This window comes from Monodelphis domestica, chromosome 8 (assembly GCF_027887165.1).
Source record: "Monodelphis domestica isolate mMonDom1 chromosome 8, mMonDom1.pri, whole genome shotgun sequence".
Classification (NCBI taxonomy): Eukaryota; Metazoa; Chordata; class Mammalia; order Didelphimorphia; family Didelphidae; genus Monodelphis; species Monodelphis domestica.
Genome location: NC_077234.1, coordinates 210818895 through 210845335, shown reverse-complemented (window position 1 = coordinate 210845335; position 26441 = coordinate 210818895). Strand labels below are relative to the sequence as shown.

Here is a 26441-nt window from a genome sequence, read left to right as displayed (position 1 = left end):
ACCAAGAGGACATTAATTTTGTAGTGTTAGATATTGAGCTAAAGGTTTTTTCCCCCTGGTCTTTTTTTCCTTTGCATTCCAGACATAGGGGAAACAACTATCTTAATGTCCATTTATGGCAAATGGGGCTGTTAATTAGGGAACCATTTGTAAAAGCTTACACTTCTTGTTGATGTATTTAATAACCCAAGCAAATGTTCAAAGTAGACAGCAGGGGGCACCCACCTAATTTTCATTGATTTACTGAAGGACATAGCAGGCAACCTGGCTTTTAAGTCTTGTCCTTAGGTATAATGAATTAAGGGCATCACTTGGGGTGGACAATTTTATGAGAGGGTAAGTCTCTAAATCCCCAAACAACAGAAATACAGACAGCTGCTTAACACCCAAATGGAGAAGTGTACATTATTAGTACAGTGGAAAGACCCCTTAACTAGGAAGGAGAAGGACTAGGAGCCAGGAAGTATTGAGCTGCTATATCTGCCACTCTCTCTGTATAACCAAGAACAAGTCATTTTACTTCTATGGGCTGGAGTTTCCTTGTTTGTAAAATAAGGGGTCTAAATTAGATGACCTTAAAGGTCTTCCTAGGCAGAAAAATTACAGTCTAGGCTCAACCATTTTGGTTCCTATCTAAAGCCATTTTCCCCCTTATGTTCCTCTCTATTGAAAATATATCATTGAAATTTATAATCTGGCATATTTTAAAAATCAGAGAACTAAAATAATTAAAATCATGTAAATCTTTAGGGTAGGTCTAAGTATAAACTTGTGACAATTTTTCTCATGAATGTAACTTCAGGAAATGCTTGAAAAGATTGTCTGTGAAATTATCTGCCTGTACCACTTTGCCCTTCCCTTCCAGCTGAGGACTAAGCAATTTAAAAAATTATTCTAATATAGTTTTCAAACTCTAATACTTTAAAATAAATATTTAAATGTTTAAAAAATTTTTTAATTTATGAAACATATTAACAAGTAATTAGAAGAACCTGCAAATCCATTAGCTGATCCTTCCCTATTCCCTAAGTTTTTAATTTTGATTTCATCTGTGTATGAAAAAAAACCCTTCTGCCAATGTGGTTCTGTTCAGTAAGGTATAGTCTTAGAGAGATGACAGGAGCACTGAGAGAGTTAGTGACTTGGTCAAGATCTCAGAGTTCAGGAAGTGTCAGGTAGGAGTTGAAACTAGGTCTTCTTAATTCTGAGGTCAGTTTTTTATCCTCTCCATGCTGCCTCTCCTTAAAGGTTAACTTTTGAGCCAAATATGCTAAAGATAAGATCATATTTATAAAACTCTCTGTGCCAGTAATAATACTAATTTTTCCTTCTATTCCCATTTGCCCTCATTTACTTCCTAAACACCTAAATCTTTGTTTGCTCTTCCTTAAACATACTAATCCAGCTGTTAAGTTTCACACTGCAGATGTTTTTGAAGACTACACATTTTTTTTTGTTCTTAGAAAAGCTAATGAGTACGTGGGAATATATGTGTATTTACTCTAGCACATTCTAAACTTAGGACTCATTCTCAAACAAGAACAAGATGATCTAAAACAATTTTACTTCAGCATAGCATTTGCCACATAGCAGAAAACATTTCAAGAAACTCCAGAAATCCATATAAGCCATCTTTTTACTTTCAGATCACTTATAAGAGCCCTTGTCCCCAAAAGCTGCTACCTCTAAAGCAGAAACTGATAGGGCCTTATGTTTCATTTTTGTATATAAAGTAAATTACACATTTAAAAAACTTTTTGTGATTCCCTAAAATCCTAGATTTCCAATTCCAAAAACAGATTACTTAGCAAAGCTCAAATTTGTCATTTTAAAAGTATATTAATAACATTTTTTCAGAGACAATTAGGAATAGCAGATATATAGGACTGGGATTGGAGGCAGGAAGACCTGGATCCAAATTCTACCTCTGACTAGCTGTGTGACTCTGGACAAGTGAGCAATTCCCTAGCAATTATCTAGTACGGTTTTCTTTTAAGCCCTTACCTTCCATCTTAGAATCAATATTGTGTATTGGTTCCAAGGTAAAAGGGTGGTAAGGGCTAGGCAGTGGGGCTTTTGCCCAGGGTGACCCAGCTTGGAAATGTCTGAGGCTTTCAAACCACTAAACCACCTAGCTGCCCCTACCAGTTATTTTTAAAGTAAAGATTAATAAGTGACATTAATGAAGTTGAGTGCTACGGCAGTTGGTGGCCCGGGGGATAGAGTGCTGGGCCTCCCTTGATGGGCTTTGATCTGTGATAGTGAAGGGACTCCCATAAATCATAAATATCCTGTAACTCCAATATGATATTACTAGAGACTGGAATATGGCATAAAGGTTGTTCCATTTTGTACCCCACAGTGTTCACTTCAGTTACAAAGTATGAAAGGGAACCTCATAAAGAGAAATCATGACAAGGTCAGAATTACAGTGAAGTTATTGATAAAGAAAAACTTATCAAAAAAAGGACAGTGTGGCAGAGTGGCTTTAACTGAGGAGACATGAACTCACGTCTCACTTCTGATATACTGACTGTGTGATCCTGGATAAATCACTCAACCTTTCAAGGCTGTAAATTATAGAGAAGGTGTTTAGTTGGGTTGACAGAGGGAGTTTTCTCACTAAGGAATTCCCTATATCAGTGAAATCATAGCTCAGTCCCCCTGTCCCTACTAATAAAACCACCTCTACAAATACTGATCTATCCCCATTAATTATTCCTTTAGGCCATAATTTTTCCTTTTTTATGTAAGCCTTTAAACTTCCTATCTAAATACCTATCTCAAACATATCCCAGGACCTTCTCTAACCTAGAGGAAGGCAGAGCCAGAACTTAGATAAACACTTCTTTTACAATCCCCAGACTTAAATGTAATAACTCTGATAGTTCACTCATAATGTTATCTGAATTTCTGAACTTGAAAAAAGAGATGAATTGGGACAGTGAGGTGGCACAAGTGGATAGAGAGCCATGCCTGGAATCAAGAGTAACTGGGTTCACATCTAGCCTCAGATACTTCCTAGCTGCAGGACCCTGGGCAAGTCATTAACCCTGTTTGGCTAACTCTTGTCCTGTCTCAGAGTTGTTACTAGGACAGAAGGGAAGAGTTTAAATATATATATACATATATATATACATATATATATAAATACATATATATATAAATATACAATATATAAAAAGAAAAGAAATTAATAATTACTGATACATTTAAATAGTGAATCTAATAACTGTTTTGCACTTAACCTTTTCATTAAGAATGAAAGAGATCTTCCTTTAAGTCATCCGTTTTTACTTCACTAACAATTAACAAACATGAATAGCTAACCATACTCTTGCTCCCCATACCTCATTAGGAGGATAGACAACCACACTCAGCTCTTTCAGGCCATCCTCTAGATGTTGTTTAAGATGGGGGTCAAGCATTGCTGCCTAAATAGCAGAAGAGACATGTATGCACAAAGCTAATCTTTTTAGACAATTTCTAGTTATTCTTTTTTAGAATCTGAATTCTGAATATTTTAATACCATTCTTTGCCCATGACTCACTCCATGGTGTACATTTGCTTAAAAATTTAATAATACACTCACTGTTTTATTTTCAGATTGAAAACATTAAGAAACATTTTCATGATCTCCTTGAAATTATTTATAGAGCATGTTGGATTATAGCACTGGAAGATACCTTGGAGGCAATCTAGTCCAATCTCCTCATGTTGCAGATTTTCAAGGAAACCAAGGCACAGAGAGGTTAACTGATTTGTTTTAGATAATAAAGGTAATAAGTAGCAGTGTGTGTGTGTGGAGGGAGGAAATTCCTAATAATATTATAAAATTAAGGCTGAAAATCTCAGATTGAGCTATTTTACCTTTGTCCTCTGCCACACTACTCAGTATAGAAAGTTATTTAAATATTCTGGTGGAGGCTCTACATTTAGGTATGAAACTGAAACAATTCCTTCAGTTAAAGGGATCTCCAGGTTAACTGCTCCTTGAAAAGTCTTTTTCTCTGGTAGTCTTTCTGATATACACAACCCAAATTACAAATAAGGAGATGAAATCAGGGCAAATTTGAAAGCCAAAACAAAAAACTGTGGTTATATTACAGTGCTACTGACTCCATAGAAGATGCATCTACCCATTTCTTTGAGCTCCTCATTGAGTTCTTGAAGCCAGAAGATGTCCATGTCATCCAAGTCATAGCGACACACTGACTCTGCCAGCTCGAGGATATTGATGTAACCTGGTTCCGTGGGCTCCTGGCTGGAACAATGGATGTACTTTCTGGGCCGAATATACAGGATTTCTTTCACCTTCTCTGAGACTACCCTAAACAGGATGAACAGAATGCTATTAATGAGATTTAGCAAATAAAATATTATGTATATTGATTGATAATGATCCTAACAAAATATGTATCAGAGGCCATCAAAAGATTACATGGCAAAGCCAAGGACCCTTCAGCACACATGTAAAAAGATACAATTTACCTTGACCATGTGAAAAGAATCATTGATTTCTATTACATCCCATTCTTTTCTAAAGCTGCTTTTACTCAATAGCCACACCTATAAATAGGAAAGATGTTTTGAAAAAAGGCCAACTTGGAAGTGGATGATACTTTCATTATGGAGAAACAAGACCCATTCAGTAAAGTTTTTAAGTTAAATGGGGCCAAGAACAAGACTAGTGAAATGAAGTCCAATTATACTCCACCCCAGTAAAATTACATCAAAAATATGTTTAGTTTTAAGCATGATATTTTAGAAAGGACACTGATAAACTGGAGAGTGTTTAGGACCATGGGTTGAGTTTATTCCATCAAGGACCCAATGAAACTAGTTGAGGCTGTTTCAGGTGGAACATAGTGCTTGGCACATAGTAAATGTTCAATAAATTCTTCTTGACTGACTGAATGTTTGGTTTACAGACTGTTGCAATAATTAATTACAATTAATACAAATCAGAGATTTGTCTTTAAATACAACACGTATTGTCATGTGGGAGAGGGATTAGACTTGTTCTGCTGTGTCCAAGAAAGTATTTCAAGGCTTGAAAGGTAGAAACTACAGAGAGAAAGATTTCAGTTCAAACAGAGGAAAAAATTCCTAACAAAGATAGCTGTCCAGAAATGAAATGGACTGCTTTGAGGAAATGTCATGATTTTCTCCTTATTGCAAGTTTTCAAGTGGTTTTGATTTAGATCTAGAAAGAGCTTTCTCATTAATCTAGTCTAACCTCTCCATTTTACAGAGGTTGGAAAGTGAAGCTCAGAAAGTGACTTCTCAAGATCACAAGGACAGAAAATGGCAGGGCTGGAATTTCAACCCAGGTTCTGGACTTAAAATTTAGTGGTCTTTCTGTTGTTTAAGGATTTTGAGAAAATAATTCTTGCTCAGGTATGAATTGAACTCTGAGGTTCATTTCATCTCTGTTTTATTATACAGGATCTGACACTAAATAAGCAATAGAGGGAAGACAGACAAGTCATTTCACACCTTTGAATCTCAATTTCTTCCTCTGCCAAATTGAGAAAATTATGTTATCTACTTCACAGGGTTGTTGTAAAAAAAAGTGCTTTGTAAACTCTAAAGCAATACAGAGATAGAAATTATTAGTCTTCTTACTGTTATTATGAACCACTCTTTCATCACAAGAGATTTCCAACAGAGTGGCTTGTAGGCAGTTCCTGCCCTCTACAAATGATCAGAAATGGCTTAATACTCAGGATCAGGAACTCCTCATTAGACTAAGGTTTTTTTTTTTCTCCAAACTATTATTTTCTGTCTTAGAATCAATATTCTGTATTGGTTCCAACACAAAAGAGTGGCAAGTACTAGGTAATGGGAGTTAAGTGACTTGCCCAGAGTCACACAGCTAGGTACTTATCTGAGGCCAGATTTGAACCCAAGATCTCCCATTTCTAGGTCTAGCTCTCAATCTACTAAGTCAGTTAGCTGCCTATGAGACTAAGGTTTATACCAAAGTAAAATATTTCACAAATTTCCTTCTATGAGATTTCTATACCAAACAAAGCTTTCCTCTCACTTATTCCAACTCCTACCAACCAAAGCAAGGCAACTGAGGTGAGGTGGTTAAGAAAAAAAAGTGGCATTAATTTTAGTGGTGCCACTGACTCACTTTCCAGAGACTCCAGAACATGTTACTACTTCACAAGTAATTTTTAAAAATAGGACAGAATAACCCACAGGTATGTGTTCTCCACCTCCACCACCCACATATATTTCTCACTCGTTGCCCACTCTCAATAGTTTTTAAGCAGTGAGAAGATACAGGGAATCATCTAGTCTGGCACTCTTTCATTGTGAAATGCTACAATTTTGAGGCTGGGATGTGGTGATGTCTACCCGTCTCCAACTATCAGGTCTTTTTTCATAACCAGTACAAAGTAAACTTTAAGTAGCCCACTCCAAGAATATCACTATCAATTCTGTGTGAAAAGACCAAGAGATCTGGTAGTGGTAGAACTTGGTTTAAGTCCTCATTTCTGCTACTGGCTCCCTTAGCCAAGTCATCTTTAAAAATGGATTTTTCACTACCTGTTTTACAGAGTTATTATGATGATCATACAAGATCATCCACATCGAGCATGTAAACATCAAACTGTAAACACAAAGTACAATATAAAATAAGCTGTTGTCATAATTGGAAATTTGACCTCTCTTAGTTTCATTTTCCTCACCTATAAAATAGGAATCATAATCATACCTATCCCGCAGGGTAGACATGAGGACCAAATGAGATAACACATATAGGGCTATTTGCAAACATTAAAGCACTTTGTAAATACTAAATATTACTGTTATTTAACACTATTGTTAATATAGTATGTATAAAGTATGTATATACAATATAGTATGTACAAAGTATGGATGTATTTACAACACAGTATATATTTGTAATATAGCATATATAAAGCCTGCCTTACTGAAATGTTACTATTTCCCCCCCTACTAAGTGGGATACTTTCAATTTAGCAAATCTTCAAAAAATGAATGCATCTTACATTATAATTCTAGGGTCTGGGTTGGTAATTAGGAAACAAGTCCTAAAAATATTATTGCCAGCTTCTATGTTTTATGAAGAAGCAACATTTAAAGTAACTTGCTTAGATTTTAATTAGTATTTTAATTTTATTTTTCCTTTAAAACCTGTATCTTCCATCTTAGAATCAATACCATGTATTGGTTCTAAGGCAAAAGAGTGGTAAGGTCTAGACAATAAGGGTAAAGTGACTTACCCAGGGTCACACAGCTAGGAAGTGTCTGGAGCCAGATTTGAAATAGGACCTTTTGTCTCCAGACTTGGCTATACATCCACTGAGCCACCCTAGCTGCTCCCTAATTCATATTTTAAATCCAAAACTAAACAATATGTATCTGCCAAATTGAGTCCATATAGATCACACATCTTTGTAGTTTTGCCTACTTCCAACCAGAAATTACACTCAGTACATCTCTAAAAATCTTAGCAGCGTAGCAATTAAAAATTCAAGGCAAAGTTAGAAAGCAATACAGCAAATTGGGACTTAACTTTGCTAAGCACTAAAAATCATGCCAAGTTCTAGAAAATTAAACAAATAAAAATATGCAAACGGGTTGTTTTCTTTAGTTGTTATTTACTGACCAACTTACTTTCTATATATTGATATGACTGAAGGTCAAAATAAAAATCTGTAAAGTAGGCAGTAGTGCTATTTGGTTGCTTTCTTAAGAAAGCACACAATGCTAAGAATTGAATACAAGGGGCACTCAGAAAACATTAAATGAAATAGTACAACAGAAGCACCATCATCTTCTTTTGTGGAACTGCTAAATTAAAGGGAATCAGAGAGTGAAAATCATGGTCTCCTCCACAAAGTCTCCATGCAGAGCAGAGGTTCCTAACCTCTTTTTGTGTCACAGACCCTCTCAACAATCTAGGCAAACCTACTGACTCCTCAGAATAAAAATTTTAAAAGAATTGTAAAATTTCAGCTAGAGATGTTAAAATAAGGATTTAATTTTTTTTCCAAAGCACTCTCATAGATCCTCTGAAATCTATTCACAGGCCATTTGGGACTATGTGGAATCTAGGTATGACCTATAGAAGTAATGGCAAGAATCTTTTTGAGAGGCCGGTGATGGGAGAAATGCCCTCAGGAGAGGGGAAGGGGAGCAGTCCAGTTTCACATCCTTCTGGCTTTCCAGTAAAGAATTCTGGCAAACTCTGTGCCCATGGAAAGGGACTCACTGCTATACATGTGCCATAGGTTCACCACCACAGAACTACAGTGTAAGGATCATCACATAAACAGTTTGTGGTAGAAAATGTATGTGTAAAACAAACTATAGGGATTATATAAACAGATTTATGTTACTTAAAGTCCTATATTAACCAAAATATAATTCTTTGGGATTTATTTTAGAACTCTTAAGGTAATGGAAGACAGAAAGCATTACAACCTTATGGTTTAAACTTCTAGTATCTAATTCACTCAATGGATAATTAAGCATGCAACTTCTATTATGGACAAAGAGAAAAAAAAGAATAAATGTTAATATCCTTAAAGTCTTACAAAGTGTCTTGACTATAAAGATAATAGCACTTCCCACATGATATTTCTGACCCCATAAGTGTGTAATTATGGGTTTGTCTAGGATTCCATTAAGGTAAAAACTCTAAAAAAATACAGACAGATTAATTTCTGAGTATTTGTCTTCTAGAGCATGTTCTTTAGTTTACTTTCTCCCTTTGCTAAGACTATCTTTTTCTTTCATTATGAGAAAATGGGATCAGGTTTCAGTTCCTATAGAAACCAGAGGTTTTGCTGCTCAAATTTACTTCACCATTTCATGAAGCAGAAAGTAATGGGCCCTTGAAAAGGAAGATACTTAATGAGAAAACCTTTGTGTTAACTAAAAATAAACAGGCATCGTTTCCTGATAATGAAACTAAAATACATTAAACTTCCCTTTAAGTGGACAATCAGAAAATACTGTAAAAACATTTTATAAACTTGGATCCAGTCTTAATACAGTCAGGACAAGAACAACCAAAATACAAATACTACTAATAAAACAATATGGCAACAATGGATCACTATTAAAACGTAAGGATTCTTTTCCTGACATTTTGTAGAACTTCTAAAATAATGTATCATACTTGCTATCAATCACCCTCACCTCTACCAGATTATGTTTATAATATTTTCTCAGTAGAGATGGGACAATCATTGGTAGAAAGCATGATCTAAAAAATGTCTATATTCAGATCTGCATTTTGTTTAGACTAATTGGGAAAGACCAAAATAAAATGATGTCATTTTCATGTGTTCTTTAGTTTGCATTATTTTTTATTCACTATAATGAACTGCTTTTTGTCCTACCTCATTAAAGATTTTTTAAGGCAAGATTAAAACAAATTGTATAAATTTAAAATGAAAGTAATCATATTTTAAATGCATAATGATCCATGATTCCAATAAAGATAAGAAGAAATAAATTCTTAAAGTGAAAATTTCATGATGCTGGGTAGGGTTATTAAAATAGATCCCTTTAACCTATAGCCCTGAATTGCTGACTCTTTCTACTTGGTGATTAACTGCAAGCAAGAAAACTAAAGGAATTATTCAGATGATGGATGTTGTTTTCTTATATTTTAAGATGTAGTGGCCTTTACATTTACTCTCTCTTCTTTTTCAAAATTAAAAGATTGCAGTGGCATGCTGTCTACAGGGGAAACATCATTATACTTGCCTATTTAAAAGAGAACCCACATTTTATAGCAAGAGCAAATATTTAGAGGAAAAATATCTAAAGACATAGACTCTTACTTTAGGAGGGAGGGGGTAATTTTTTAAAATGTATATCTTAATAAATAGGAAGTTCTTCTAGAATAATAAACTTTTAGAGAATAGGATGGCTTGGAGGAAGTGGGATATTTTAAGAAAGAGTATTTACAACAAGATGTTGACAACTAATTGCATTTAAGCTCATAAGTGGGCTTAAAAATGTGCAGGAGAGGCAGGCAACATAATAGACGGAACTGTGCTATGTTCACATCTGTGCACTATTGATATCTATAGGAATCACCAGGACACTTAGGTATGTTACTCACAGAGTTTCCAATAACCATAAATTTATTGAAATATAATTCCCATAGGTAAACTAACAATTGACATGTTATTATCTAAATTATTTAGAAACTAGTTACGTATGATATTATAAAACAACTTAAACAGATACAATACTTGCCTTCTAGAAATTTGTAGCTTAAAGTACATCATAGAAATGCAGACCAATATAAAAAGACATATTTCCTCAGATGGTGGCAAAATGAATGTATGTGTATATGCCTGAATACACGTGGGTATGTATTATTACATGCAACTATTTCTTCCAGTTCAAGATTGTTTTGATGTGTAGTGGGAACTAAATAATTTTATATTGTCAGAATGGAATCTGAATATGGAGAGGTATCATCTGACTTTTAGTTCTTGGCAAAATAACTTGTTGTATGATTACTACATACTAGAAGCTGACATACAATGGACATGGCTATTCTAAATAACAGCAATAATTCTAATACTACATCAACATTTGCATTTTACTTTCTTTTTTCGAAGCATTTTCATGTTTCACATTTGATTCTCATACAACCCTGTGACATAGGTAAGAAAAGCATTATTATTATTGTTATTGTTAAGATCTAGTACTGGACAGGCCAGGGAATGACTGGCAGCACAGGGAAAGGGTTCAGATAGATTCAGAGTCCCTTGATGAGGAGAGCTGAGGTCCAGGGGTATGCTGGCCTCTGCCTAACCCTGGGTTTGAGCCTCTTCACTAAGGTACCCAGTAGATGATATAGGTCTTGTCCCCCTCCTGTCCCCAGGCTCTTGTGAAAGCTGATAATTTTGGGAAGAAACTTATTTGTCTCCTTCACTTAATTTCTATAATTTCAAAATAAGATGAAATGCATATAAAGGGTTTTTAAATGAAAAGCAACCCCCCCAAAAAAAAACACTCTTCTATCAATGAAGAAACTGAGACCCAGAAAATTTGAATGACTTCCTCAGGGTCACTCAGTTAATAACTGTCAGAATTGGAACTGAAACACCAGTTTCCTGATTCTTATATAAGTACTCTTTCCATCACTGACAGGTTTGAAGCCTAGGTTTGGATCTCTAGTCTAATACTCTCTTTGTTATACCATTCAGCTTCTCTAGGTGTATTGGGTTAGGGGACTTCCAGTCTGCTCAGGATATCTTCAGGGCAAATCCACCTAGTAACTTAAGAACACCTTTATCTAATGTGGTTGTCTGGCAAGAGAAGAACATTTTTTTCTTAATATATTTAGCTTACTTTTCTTCATTTCTACATCATATACTCCATTCACAAGTATCCTACCCTCTCACTATCACAAAACATATGGTCAAAGCGGCCAATATATACATATGAATTAAGTTTTTCATGTTTCATGTTTCTATTCACTTTTTGGAGATAACGGTCACAGTTTATTCTTTCAGTATTAATTCTGTGGCTGTGTATAATGTTTTCCTGGTTCTACTCATTTCACTGTTCATTATCTTGTGCAGTTCTTTCCAAGGATTTTTTTTAAATCAGTCTGTTCACTGTTACAGTAGTATTCCATCACAATCATATACTACAACTTACTCACCATTTCCCAATTGATGGGCATCCATCTCCTCAGTTTCCAAATCTTTGCCACCACAAAGAGAACTGTTACAAATATTCTGGAACATATGGGTTCTTTCCCCTCTTCCCTGATCTCCTTGAGAAACAATCCCAACAATATTTCTGGGTCCAAGGGTATACACAATTTTATAACTTTCTGGACATAATTCCAAACTGCTTTCCAAAATGGTTGGATCAGTTCTCAATTACACCAATAGGGTATTAGTATCCTTATTTTTACTTGTCAGTTCACTCTTTTGTCATTTTAACCAGTCTGAGTGTATGAGGTGATATTTCAGAATTGCTTTGGTTTGCATTTCTCTAATTAGTAGTGAATTAGAGCATTTTCATATACCCATATATAGCTTTGATATCTTCATCTGAAAAATTGTCTGTTCGTGTCTTTTACCCAACCAGCAACTGGGGAATGGCTGAGAAGAATCCTTTTTTTCCCTAAAGTATTCATTCTCCTCTAAAAACCAAAAGCACCCTTTCTTTTCTTTCTTTTTTTTTGTCTAAAACCATTACCCTTTTCCTTAGTATCAATTCTAAAACAGAAGAGTGGCCAAAATTAGTCAATGAGGGTGAAGTGACTTGCCCAGGATCACACAACTAGGAAGTATCTGAGGTCTGATTTGAACTCAGGTCTTCAGACTCCAGGCCTGGTACAATATTTGCTGTGCTACCTTGCTGTCCCTCAAAAGTACATTTTCAAGAGCTTAAAATGGAATAGGGTTTAACACCTTTACTTAGGTAAAGAAAAATATCGGATATATTAGATAATACTCATACCCATTTATAGACCTAGAGACTCCCCCCTCCATATTCTCTCACCCGTTATTTATTTACTCATTCTTTTATCTGATCTTCTCAACTTTTTATCTGTGGATCCTGCTATACTCTTTACTCCTCTCTCTTTCCTTTGTCTCCATGCCCCTTTCCCCTTTTTTGTTTTGGTTTCTGTCTCTCTCACCCTCATCCTTAGGAATTCTTTTATTTCTGTGTTTTGTCCTTTTTTCCTTACTTTCCTTTTCGTACTTCTTTTGTGGCAGTAGCTAATTCATTTTCCTTCTGGCCAGAATCCAGAATTCCTTCCCTTTCCTGACCCCACAGTTACACTGATGTTTACTCCAAACAAGTATTGTTTTAATTGGAAAGTTGCTTGCACCCTGAGTCTTTCCTTTCTCTGCCAGCCAAGCCCTGGCTTTTTCATACTCATTCCTAGGCAGGAGTCCAGGTTTCTATTAGGCTCCACACAGCTACTACTTCTGTAAAGAACACTTGCTTGCTTTCTTTCCTGAGCCCTGCATACACATCTTCCATACAGCTCAAGCAACACACACTACATTCCCATTATTGCGATCCTGGAAACACAGATTGGCAATATAGAGAAAGAAGGGGGGCGCATTGAAATTTCATATTCTTGGCAGTGATATAGGCATTACAAAAAAAATGTCTGCAGGAACCACTGATGCCTCAAGTATAGCATTATGCAACTTGATGACCTCAGTGAAATATAACCAGAACTTCCAAATGTCACCAAGTTTAAGTGTGGAAGCGACAGTCTATGAAATTAGTCTCAAAACCCTTAAGGTGAAGATGTTACCTCCACAACACTACAAAAGTGCTGAATGATGGCATGAATACTATTTGTTTTACCTAATGGTAATCTTGTTTAATGGACCTCTTAATTCTTTCATGTGGATAACTGCTAGTTTCTTTGATGACAATGCCACTAGGCAAATTCAGACTTAGTAGCTACTTGAGAATAAGAACAACTAACAGTTTCAGAGCAGTCTCCAGACAAGTTTCAGGCTATGAATTAGCTCACAATATAAACCTAAATAAATAAACCTGATTTTGGGAATTACCCTATAAAGATTAACTTCAGGTTCTGGAAGTTTGGACAAGGTGACAAAAACCAGTTCTCCATCTCTTACAACAGTATCTGAATGGAACTTTTATGTGACATCCTACCATTTTAAAGCTTTGTTCTAAAGTCTAACAAGGACAAAAAGGTAATAAAGCTCGGTTTGGCTCCCATGAAGTGATGATGATGATGTGCTGCGTAAACCAGGAACTAGGCTTGTAATTTCTGAAAATCTGGATATTGCAAACATAAAGCTTAAATCCATTAGCTTACATTTGGATTTAAGAAGGGAATTAACAGCTTCAGATTCTTAAGACACTGTTAATTTTGTCCCTATGCTCAAAGCTGCAAGGAACCTGCCACAGTACTGGCTAACAGAAACATGATGATTTTCTGTAAAATTCTGGAACATATTGCACAAGAGACCTGCATCTTGTGGCACATTTCTTACTGTTTTGCCTGGCTTTTTTTCTTCACCAGAAGAAAAGCAAAAAAAGGAAGAGTAATAGTGTCTTAACTACCAAGAAGATCCGTTCATATGTTTGCTAAGAAATATCATGTAAACAGTTTTAAGAAAGGGGAAGGGACGAATTTATATTGCACCTACAACATGCCAGGCACTGTGCTAAGTGACTTACAAAAAATATCTCATTTGATCCTTATGACAACCCTATGAGGTAGGTGCTGTTATTATCATTTTACAGTTGAGGCAGACAGAGATTAAGTGACTTGCTCGGGATAACACTGTCAGTAAATATCTGACACTGAATTTGAACTTAGGTCTCCTTGATTCCAAGTCTGGTACTCTATCTACTATGCCACCTAGCTGCCTCAAGAGTTGTTTAAAAATGTAAATGAAAAGATGGATTTTAATTTAAAAGAAAAACGGTTTCTATAGAAAACAGAAACATCTCAATTTACATTTCACCAGTCTGAAATATGGACTATTTAAAATGGCAAAAAGTTTGTCTTCAGTGCAATGTGCCTAAATAGCCACAAAAGCTGCTGTACCCCTAGTACAATGCACAAGCATGCAAATACCTGAGAGAAGGCTGTGGAATAGTGTCTGGACTGGCTGGTACCTGAACACCCTTTTCCCATTCTTCTTTCCATGTATCCGCAAAGAGATAATATTCATCTGGATTAACATGATGTGAATCTGGGAGTTTCATGGCACTGATAAGGTCCTTTCGGAATACCTATGATGAAACAGCAAACGATATTCAAAAAATATGATCATGTCACTGGGGAAATGATGGAAGTGCTTTAATATCTTCCATAGAAACTCTCCTAATGTCATGAACAATTTTTATTTGGAAAGGATTTGAAGCATGGTTATAATATAATCTAGCATTCCCCCTTACACTTTATAATTATTTTTTAAATTAAATTTTGTTCCCTCCCATCTTCCCCCATAGAGTAAGAATAACAAAAATCCTATTGCAAACATATGGTTGAGCAAAACAAATTCCCACATTGGCCAAGTTTCCTCTTTCCCCCTCAAAAAAGTCTCAGTATGTGCTCTGAGTCTATCTTTTCTATCTGGAGATAGATACACTTCTACATTTTAGGAAATCTATAGAAAGAAAAGGGTACCTTCTCTGCATGATAATTATACATTTTATAAAATACATATCAGTGCCTAGTCCTTTGGGGAGAAAAAAAAACTAAATCTGGGCTGCTGTCAAGAGCTAAAAATGGCTTTTACATTTTGGAAACAATATAACTTTATTTACAAATGTAAAAACTATTCTTAGCTTGTACAAGGACTACAGTTTCAAACTCCTGCTTTAGAGCATCAACTCTAAAATGTATTAGGCCAAATTCGGTTTCTACCTCTGTACCTCTTAATTGTTGGCTGGGGAGAAGAATGGGCTAGAGGAAATTTATTCATTTACTCATTCAACAAACATTTATTAAGTACTTATGAGTGTAATAATTCATTTTACCAAATATTTATTAAGTACCTGCTTTGTCTCTGACCTACCACATCTGCACCTGCCATTAGTTTTTTTGTCAAGGGTCAAGAATTTAAACTAATTCCTGAGAGTTCTTATTAAAAAACAGATGTTAAAAAAAAAACAAAAAAAACCCCAGATGTTTCTGTTTTCATATTCCATCAGCAAGTAAACACTTGCAAAAAGCCTAGCACTTTGCTAAGTCACAGAAATAGAAAATACAAAAGAAGCACAGCACCTACAAGGGGTCTACTCACAAGGAATGTACAAATTGCAGAAATAAAACACACATGAAACACTAGGAGAATAATCTAAGATAGCATATATCCTCTTTTTTTTTTAAATCTTACCTTCCATCTTACAATCAATATCATGTTTTGGTTCCAAGACAAAAGAGCAGTGGTAAAGACTAGGCAATAGACTTAAGTGACTTGCCCAAGATCACACAGTTAGGAAGTGTCTGAGGCCAAATTTGAACTCAGGATCTCCTATTTCTAGACCTGGCTCTCAATCTACTAAACCATCTAGCTGCCCCCAATAGTATATATTCTTTGAATTAACGAGATTTCAATTATTTTGATTTCATGTTCTTTCAAAAGGCTGGTAGTAGAAGCTAACAACATACTATGGGTTTGCCCAACCTTGCAACTGGAGTGACTCTAGGAATAGAAATGGGAGAGTTCCTTCCTATTCTCTGTCACTGCCACCCCAAGGGAAGATCTGCCTAGGGCAATGCAAATCAGCGTTATCAAATGTAAGAGCTGGAGGAGACTTCAGAGACCATATAGTTGAAGTGATTTGTTCAAAGTGATTTAGCTAGTTAGATGGTGACCAGGATACAAATGGAATATAAAACTCTGATTCTGGTGCTTTCCATTATCTTTCCCTCTGAAACCTATAATCTGTCATGGATTAAGGAAACCCTAAATGACTCTTCCAGAACTCAGCTGTGCCAAAGTAGAGCAATTTTTTTTTTTGCTCTCTTTTCTGTGTGGAAGGAAAAAGACTCTAGGAGCTTTTTTCACTTATTTTATCAGAACCAGAAATCAAAGCTATAAGAAATGTTAAAAGCATTTCAGGACTGTTCTGATGACGAAGTGCTTACCCATCATATAATTTATCATTGTCCTGCTCCTTTTTTCTAAAACTGATTATATGAATAGGAGAGAAAAATGTATTATATCGCTGAATCTGAAAATCGCACGGTTAAGATCTGATCTCCTATGTGATGTTAATTATATTCATCATTTGTAATCAAATGAACTGTCTTTGATTTACTTCTTTATTTTGACCAATAATGATTTAATTTAAAAAAAAGCTTAAATCCAGATTTCTTAATTTGTACAGGGACACTTTACAGCTCACTTGGTCAACAAGTTCTGCAAGCAGATGCTTGTACTCAATCAATAGAAGTGACCTTGAAAGACTTTTGATCCAAAAATGAGAGTCAAGTCTCATTTCTTCCAGTTTTTAGTTAAGTGACTTGGACCCCAATTCCTGGTAGAAGGGCAGTAGTGAATTGAATACAAACAGGAAAATAATTTATACATGAATGATAATATTGTAAAAACAAATAATTCTAAAAGACTTAAGAACTCTGATCACTGTTATGACTAGCCATGAATCCTGAGGACTTGATGCAACACTGCCTGACAGAGAGGTGACAGATTCAGAGTGCATACAACGATATACTGGGGGGAGGGGGGAGGAACTATAAAGAAGATTATTTTGTGGGGCTTCTCTATATGTATATTTGTTACAAGGGTTTTTACTTTTTTTTTTCAATTGGAGGAGAAAATGAAAGTGACAGAAGGCAGATTATGGTTAATTTAAAAAATACAAATAAAAACAAATTAGGTGGCACAATCAATTATATGTTATATGGAGTCCATCTTAAAGCTCCAACAAAGAAGAAAGATTCTATTCTCACAACTCTTTGGGAGTCAGCACCTTGACCCTTAATACCTTTCAATTTGCCTATTTTGAAGCAAATTGTACCTTGCCTATGGTATCAACAGGAAAATGATCCAGGGCAAATTTTAATGGCTCATTTAGTCTAGATTCAACTGAACCCAATCAAGCATCAGTATACTCTAGTGACATAAGAAAAAGAAGGTAATAGGCCAGTGATTACTTCCTTTTTAAAAAAAGATATTATTGTTCTAATCATTAGCCCTTACAAAACCCCTATTTTGACAGTTAAAGACACCTGGCAAGGATGTTTTATTGCCTAAGACTTAAACAATTTTGAAATATTTTTGCCTGTTTTCCTAGTAGTTCCTACTCTTGCTACTTATAGTGCCTGTTATTTCAGTTACTAGTCTGTACACAGCATTTTTCTCTATCCCTCTTCACTCTATGAGCTAGTATGGTTTATAGATCCATTATCTAGTATACTTGGATAAGACTGTTACAAATCCACATTAAATCTTCTTCTCTGTTTTTACAGATACTAAAGAAGGCTCTAAATGATATAGATTCCCCAGTCACATAATACTTTCTGCCTCCCCATCCCTATAAGTCCAAAGGTGACTTCCTTAGAACTGCTTACTGTTCCTGACTCATCAACAGAGGTGAGAACTTTATCTTTCTGTGATATAACATATAATTGATTAGCCGTGGGTTCCTTTGTTTTGGTCCTGCCCCAAAACCTCTTGTCATTGGTTGCTGCTGCTCCACTTGGGCTCTCAGAAACTCACATTTTTCAGCCCTCCTTATTATTGTTCCCTATTCTGTTGCTACCTTCACCCTTTAATAAGAGACTAAAATCTGACATCTTTCTAATGCCTGATTAACAATAATAATGAGAGTATTGATATAGCACTTACAATGTGCCACACACTAGGCTAAGTGCTTTACAAATGTTTTCTTTACAAATATCTTGATCCTCACAAAAACCCTGTGGGATAGGTGCTACTATTATCTCCATTTTATGGTTGAAGAAAGTGAGGCAAACAGAGGCTAAGTGACTTGCCCAGGGTCACATAGCTAGTAAAAGTCTGGATATCAAATAATGCTATTACAAGAAGGTTATATTAAACTGACCTGGTGTCCTGTACTTAAATTGGTTCCCTTTTATTTTCCCCTTCAGATGGAAAAGTGAATGGCTATCTTTTCTGTCACAGACCATCAAATAAATAAATAAAACTAAACCTGAGGATGATCTTCAAGATGCCCTAAGAAAGAACCCTGATAGTGTGGTGATTATTAAAGCATCATGCCATTTTTGCTTCTTGGCTTCCCTGGCTTCTTTCAATTTTAGCTGAAGTCTTATCTCCTGCAAGAGATTTTCCATGTTTTCCTTAATTTTAGTGCCTTCCCATTAAGATTATCTCCAATGTATCCTGTTTATATATTATCTCTAAATAGTTGTTTGAAAAATTCCCCCCCTCCCATTAGTCTTTGACCTCTGAGTCAGAACCATGTTTTGGGTCTTTTTTTTTAAATGTCCCCAACACTGAGCATAGTGCCTGGCACACAGAAAGTACTTAATACATGTTTCTTTACTTGATTGAACCAGACCTTTCTGCTCTTGTTATGCTGTTTGTTCTTCACATGAAATATTAGAAATTGTTATATGTTATTCCTTCCTAAGGCTACTGAATTGGTTGTACTCATCACAGCTTACACCTTACTTAGTCTCAAGAAAATCTGCCAATTTTATCGAAATTTTTGCTTGTGGCATTCTATATCATTATGGATAACTATGGGAAGGCAAAGACTGACACACTTGTGCAAGAACCTAAATTTAGAACAGTTTCTTTGTAAGTAGCTGTGTTAGATTGCTCCTCACCAAACTACTACTGATGAAGTTTCTTCTAGAAATGCCCTGGCAGATGTGAACTTCCAATAATCATAAAAGGTTATGGCCCAACTCCAGTTCCCCTAAGAAGCTTCCCAGCAAAGATTTAAAAGAGTACTTGATGAAGCATTTGATCAATAAAACCAAAAGGAAGTACCAGGAAGCTCCTCCTTCCCAGCCAAGATTGCACAAGAAGATGGCCAGCAGCTGGAAGATAATCAAAGCAGGGTTGAGCCAGGGGACCCAATAAATGTAATCACTGTTAAACATGGCCCAGAACCAGTGGGATCTTGGCCCTGGACTTTTTTGATACGTCTGTAGAAAATGGGGATGAAAGCCTGTACAGAGTGCTTCTAAGAGCCCCAAAGCTAGTTTAATTTCCAATGTCCTGTCAGGGCTACAAGGGTGCAAGAAAAAACCAACTTTAGAGTAGAGTGATGGTGGAGTACCCTGATAACCTGCAGTGGAAGGCCTTCCAGAGTGTCTGCATCCATCAGCATTTCTTTTGTAGAAAAATATTTAAATTTTTTCCCAATTACATGTAAAATCAATTTTGACAGTCTTTTTTTAAAAATTGAATTCAAACTTCTCTCCTTCCCTTTTTGAGATGGCAAGCAGCCTGAAACAGGTTATATAGAACATGATTTTTAATATTCAATGGTTATATCAGAGGATCAAGAAGAGATGGAGAAGCCCATGTGAACTCTGATACATGGCGGTGAGGGCCTGTCATGGCTAGAACAATAGCTAAAAAGCCAATTCCAAGTTAGGGGTTGTTCAAGGAGATGAAGTTGGGGCTGACACTAGTGCCTGTATTATATCACCAAATATGGGAAGAAAAAACTGGGGATTGAGGCAGCAGCAGATGGATCCTTAATCCCAAAACTGGACTCTACATAGTGCAAGGAAGAGGACCAGGAACTAGTCACCCATCCAGAATTGTGGAATGACAGCAAGAGAAAGTGGTATTTAGATTATAAAGGAAATAAGGCCAAGACCTGGACAACACATTCAGGACTTCAAGAGAAAGCAGAGCTTGACCCTGGTACAAAGACTGGAACCAGAAACTGAGGCTGAAGTCATGACTTAACAGAAGAAAACTAATAAAATGAAGAAATATTATATTTTAAGGGACACATAAGAGGTAAAACCTCTTCTACAATGTTCTACAATAAAATTCTACAATAAAAACAAGTAGAAATTTAAGGGGGAAAACATTGTGGCTACAGTAGCTCCAGGAATGCATGGGAAAGGTGGATGAAGAGATAAAAATTAAAATAGTGCTGCCAAAGTAAAAATTAGATGAGATGTGTAATGATTTAGTGGATAGGGCACTTGAGGACATGGACTAAAATCCTACCTTGGACATTAACTAGCTATGTGACTCTGGGGAAGTCATTTAAACACCCACTGATTTAGTTTATTCATCTCTAAAATGAGGGAGTTGCATTTGATGGCTTCCTTTCATCTCTAAATATATGATCCTATTACCCTAAAAAATAGCTTAGAATAGGAGGTATAACATCTTAACCAAGTAGTAAACTCCCTAACAGAGAGAATGGAGGAAAATGGTAGTAAATGATTCAATGACAACAAAAAATATTAGAAAAAAGTTATGACTGAAAAATTAAAAGAACATGTAAGGTAAGTTATAAACACACACACACACACACACACACACACACACACACACACACACACACACACACACAAAATAACCCAGGGGCAGCTAGATAGCTCAGTGGATAGAAAGCTAGGTCTAGAGATAGGAGGTGCTAGGTTCAAATCTAGGGTAAGACACTTCCTAGCTGTGCGACACTAGGCAAGTCATTTAATCCCAATTGCCTAGCCCTTACCACTCTTCTGCCTTGGAACCAATGTACAAATTCTAAAATTGCAAGTAAGGGTTTTTTTAAAAATCTAGTAAAAAGATCAAGGAAACACAATTTAAGAATCATTGGATTCCCTGAAATCCATGACCAAAAAACTCTAGACATCAAAATTTAAGAAATCATAAAAGAAAACTGCTCAGATCTATGAGGCAGAAAGCAAAAAGAAAACATAAAGAAAGAATCCAACAGTAATTTCTTGAAAAACTGCAAACTGAAAATACCAGAAATATTCTACCAAAAGTTAGTTTCTTGGTTGATTACAAGGGAACCCTCAACCATAGCAGCAAAGCAACAGCCAGAAAAAAATACCTTTTTCCCCATCAGGGGATGCCCTTTAACTGGGTCCCAAAAGATGAGGGAGGGAGGTCTTAGGGCCCTCAAGGAATAACAACTTGGCAAGGGGATGTAAGATACAATTGTTTATGGTAATAAAATAAAAAATATAATTTTACACAATTTATTTGCATAGTCAGTGTCATACAAATCAATTTAGCAAAAAGTTAATCTATTAAGCTAAAAAAAGCAATAAAAAAGTCAGCAGGAGGAACAAAAGGTCAAGAATCTTGGCGGAAATACTGAAGAAGAAGAAGTTGGAAGAAAGGTTGTCTAGCAGTAACAGCAAAATTTGATTTGTGGTAAAGATGAGGTATATAAATTACAGAAGTCAATTTTATTGTAAATAAAACCAGATTACTGACTATAAGGTAAAGACTCACTTTAAAAAAAAAAATGATTGGGAAAACTGGCAAGCAAACTGGAAGAATTTAGGTTTAAACTAACATCTTCTACTTTATACCACAATAAGCTCTAAATGCATATATAACCTAACATATAAAAGGACATATCATAAACAAATTAGAGAAGGGAAGGCCTTTCACTATGGATAATGATTGTTTTAAACTAAACAAGGCAGAGATTTTATCATAAAAGCTAAAAATTGATATTAATATAAAATTTAAAAGCTTTTTGTACAACTCAAAATTAATATAGTTAGAATTACAAGACAAAATGTTTACTAGGAAATAATCCTTGCAACACTATTTTCTCAGTTCTCCAAAGAAGAAAGACATGATATCAACAACCATCCAAAAAATACTCTGCACTATTACCATTCCAAACTACTGCTGCTGCTACTACTTCTACTAATGTAAATTAAATTGTCTCCATGTTCCACCTCATGCCTATCCAACTGGCCATGAAGACAAATAAGGAAAAAAGGTGATTGTTGAAAGGTTTGTGGCTTGTATAGTCCACCAACAATGATTTAGGGTCTTTCTGAGGTGACTCAACTATTCTGGAAGAGAGTTAGATATTAAAATGAAATAGAAGTCTCTTCTATTTTTTGCTGCATCAGGAAAGGGAACTTTATTTTTTTTTATTCAAAGATATTTTACTTTCCCAATTACATGCAATAACATTTTTCCACATGTTTTCTGAAAATATAAGATCCATATTGTCTCCCTCTCTCCCATTCCGCCTCCTTCTCAAAGATGGTAGGTTATTTGATCTCAATTATACATGTATTATCACATAAAAATACTTCCATAAATAATAAAACTATAAATAAACTAACATGGAAGATAATATACTTTGATCTACATCTGACTCAACAGTTCTTTCTCTGGAGGTGGATAGCATTTTTTGGCCATAAATACTTCAGAATTATCCAATATCATCACACTGCTTAGAGGAGCTAAGTCTTTCACAGTTGATCAGTGTACAATATTGCTCTTACTGTGTTCAAAGTTCTCTTGATTTTGCTTATTCCTCTATGCATCATTTCATGTAGATATTTATAGCTTTTTTTTCTAAAATCATCCCACTTATGTCTTATAGCACTATAGTATTCCATCACCAATGAAATAGGAGTTTTTAGAAGATACTTTTATAAATTAAATGGATAAGATAGATAGAAAATCAAAATGGCAATTGCATATTATGGCAGAGCTATAATTTTAAAATTACTATAGCCTACTGTTTAACCATAAGCATTGGAATTAGCTGTGTGAGGTATTACTTCCTGGGACTATAAAATGTGACTTATTTATTACCTTTGATCTCACTTAAATCTTGTGTAAGTCATAACAAATCACACAAGGGAAAAACACCAGAGAATCTTGATTTAAAGCCAAGGAGAACATCCAAATTTAAAACCAATTTAGAATCCTTCATATGCATATCCTCTATTGTTTTGCTTTTCCCTTTCACAGGGTGTCTCTCATTCTCAGATAACACTACTTGAACAATGAGAATATAAAATGCACAAATCACCTGTTCCAAAAGAGCTCTGAATTTACTAAGTGTCAGAGTTGAAAGTGGACCAGTGGAAAGTTGACAGTGGACCACCCAAGCGGTCTCCTCTTCCTGAGTTCAAATCTAGCCTCAGACATTTACCAGCTCTGTGATCCTGGGCAAGTCACTTTACTCTGTTTGCCTCCATTTCCTCATATCTATAAGGAGCAAGAGAAGGAAATAGCAACCACTCCAGTATCTTTGCCAAGAAAACCCTTGATAGGGTCACAAAGAGTAAGACACAAGTGAAAAACTAGTAAGCAAAGAAAAATCTCATTATATTTATTAAAGAATAGTCTATGACTTTCAGACATTGGCCTGAAAGAATATCTTAATATTGTTATAACAATGCTCTTGTCTTTCCCTTCTTATAAAAAATTTCTTCAGCTACTACAGGAGAAACTTAAATGTGTTATAAAAGTCAGTGCCAATACATATTCCTACACCCAATGTGATAGGAATAAATGCGTGGAAGAAAAATTTTATTGTAAGAATTAAACTAACAAAGTGTCCCCTACACACACACATACACACACACACACACACACACACACACATACACACACACCCAGCCAAAGAAGAGGTTTAGGTTCTATATGAAGGTATAAGTCTTTGGAATTTTGTCAAAAGGATCTCTATCGAGTCTTTCTCACCAACAATACTACCCGAAAGCACCAAGGCTTTCCAAATAAGACAGGTGCTTTCTACTTCAAGACCACTTTAGCTGGGGCAGGTAGGTGGCTCAGTGGATACAGTACCAGGCTTAGAGCTGGGAAGACCTGGGTTCAAATATGGCCCCAGACAATTCCTAGCTATCTGACCCTGCGCAAATTACTTAATCCTAATTGCCTAGCCCTTATCACTCTTCAGCTTTGGAATCAATACTAACACAGAAAGTAAGGGCTTTTAAAAAATTAAAAAGAAGACATTAACTCTCCTGGACCTAGAACTGCCACTACTTTTCTGACTTGAAAAAGCTCTACTAACTGCTAGCAGTTAGTAACTAGTGCTTCCAAGAAGGAAATTCCAGTCCAGTAGTGAATCAAGAATCTGCTGGTGAAGTACTACAGCAACTCTACTATGTTCCATGGGAAAGGACTAGCTCCTTGTACTCTAGATAGACTTGATTAGTCACTTTTTGGCCAATCTTCCCAGGACTAAGGAGGGCTATCCTACTCTAATAGAAATGCACAGACAGATCAAAGTTAACAGCACAAGACTGACCTACTACTACTACTGGCCAGAAGATCATGAGAACACTAATTAGTTATAAAAACAATTCTTCAAAAACATATGATTTATCACTTGCTTATATAGGTATCATTATGGATTTTGGTTTGAAAAGATTACTTTATTACAAAAATTAGTAATATGGAAATAGGTTTTGAGTGATGAAATATGTGTAACCCAGTGAAATTACTTGTCAACTCTGGGAGGGGGGAGGGAAGAGGAGTAGGAGACAACAAGAATCATGGAATCATGGAAAAAATTTTTAAATAAAATTAAAAAAACCAATTCTTCAGTTATCATGTCAGCATGCTTTAATAATTGACTTTAATATTCATGAATATCCAGTGTGTTCTAAAGCTGTATCCCAATGGCTAGCTGAACCTTGTTGATGTTTGGATTTTGATGCCTTTACTAAATATGGAAACAAAGTTAATTGAGGATATTCCAATGCAAGCAATTCTGATGAATGGGAAGACATTATAGAAAAATATCACTAAAGAATGCTTTTTGTATTTGTCAAGACAAATCATTAGTCTTTGGGGTTATGTTCAAAATGGACTGGTCACTAATGATATTCTAACTTTGTCCTCATTTTTAGTATCCTTTAAATGACTTTTTTCCTTACTTGACCCAGCATCAATGTTTCTCTAGCTTATCTTATCTGTAGTAATTTTATCCACAATAGCCAAACCAATCTACCCATGTACTTTCTTTCCTTCCTTCTTTCCTATAATTTAGAGTTGTAGAGCTCTGAACTGGATCCTTCCAGAAAACCATAGGTTTGATGTTTTTGTTTTTGTTTTTTTAACTCATAATAGAGTTGATACTAAGTTTAGGTTCCAAGACCAAAGAGCAGTAAGGGCTAGGCAATTGGGGAGAAGTGACTTCCAGAGTCACACAGCTAGGAGGTGTCTAAGGCCAGATCTGAATTCAAGACTTCCCGTCTCCAGGTCTGGCCCTCTATCCACCTAACTGCCCAAATTTGACATATTCATTTGACCACCTGTTCAAGATCACTTGAACAGTAGGGAGGAAAGGTCTAGAACTGACTCAGTTCTTCCTCCCAGAAGGCAGCATTAAAAAAGACTGACTTCAATGGAACATAAGTGTAGTAATATACTCAGTCTAATATAACAAAACAACAAACACTTAACATTTATTGAGACATTTCAACTGATGGCTTATGGCAAAACCCAGAATAACTCAAAACCTCAAATGGATCCATGACCTCACTGGTGCAAGAGTTCCTGCCAAAGACAGATGACCATGTATCCATGGCATCTACAGAATAAACACTGCTAAAAATCAAACAATCATGTCTAAATGAAATAAGAAACTTATCCTACTTCCTGGCTTGAAACTGAGACTAATAATACAAACTAAACCTTCCTCTGCTATGCCTACTTCCAATAAGGAAGTTTAAGGGGAAATAAAACAACCTAAAAAAAGAGATAAAATAAACACACTGGTGACAAGATAGTAAAAAAAAAATACATTTCCTTTCTGAGATTTTTTGACTATTCAAGTTAATTGAGAACTCCACGATGACTGAGCTAACTCTAAAGGAAAGTAAAACTTAAATATTATTTTAAATATGATTAAATCATTTTTATGAAATAATACCACAGAGATATATGCTTAAAAGAAGTTTTACCAAAAAATAACAACATCAAAACCTTCAATGTCCTAGATAGCTGGG

General features: G+C 35.5%; 1 protein-coding gene across 10 annotated transcripts in view; it reads right to left on the bottom strand.

Moving 5' to 3' along the window:
• Nucleotides 1–26441, bottom strand: part of JADE3 (jade family PHD finger 3) — a 219398-nt gene that overhangs the window by 37269 nt on the left and 155688 nt on the right. For 7 of the 10 annotated variants that reach the window (XM_016424827.2, XM_056808545.1, XM_016424826.2 and 4 more), the window contains 2 exons: nt 14610–14767; nt 4141–4331 (listed from right to left, as the gene is read on the bottom strand). In XM_016424827.2, coding sequence (XP_016280313.1) covers nt 4141–4331; nt 14610–14767 — 349 coding nt within the window. The remainder of the gene's footprint in view (nt 1–4140; nt 4332–14609; nt 14768–26441) is intronic. The other 3 variants (XM_056808546.1, XM_056808547.1, XM_056808548.1) reach the window with 1 other exon arrangement.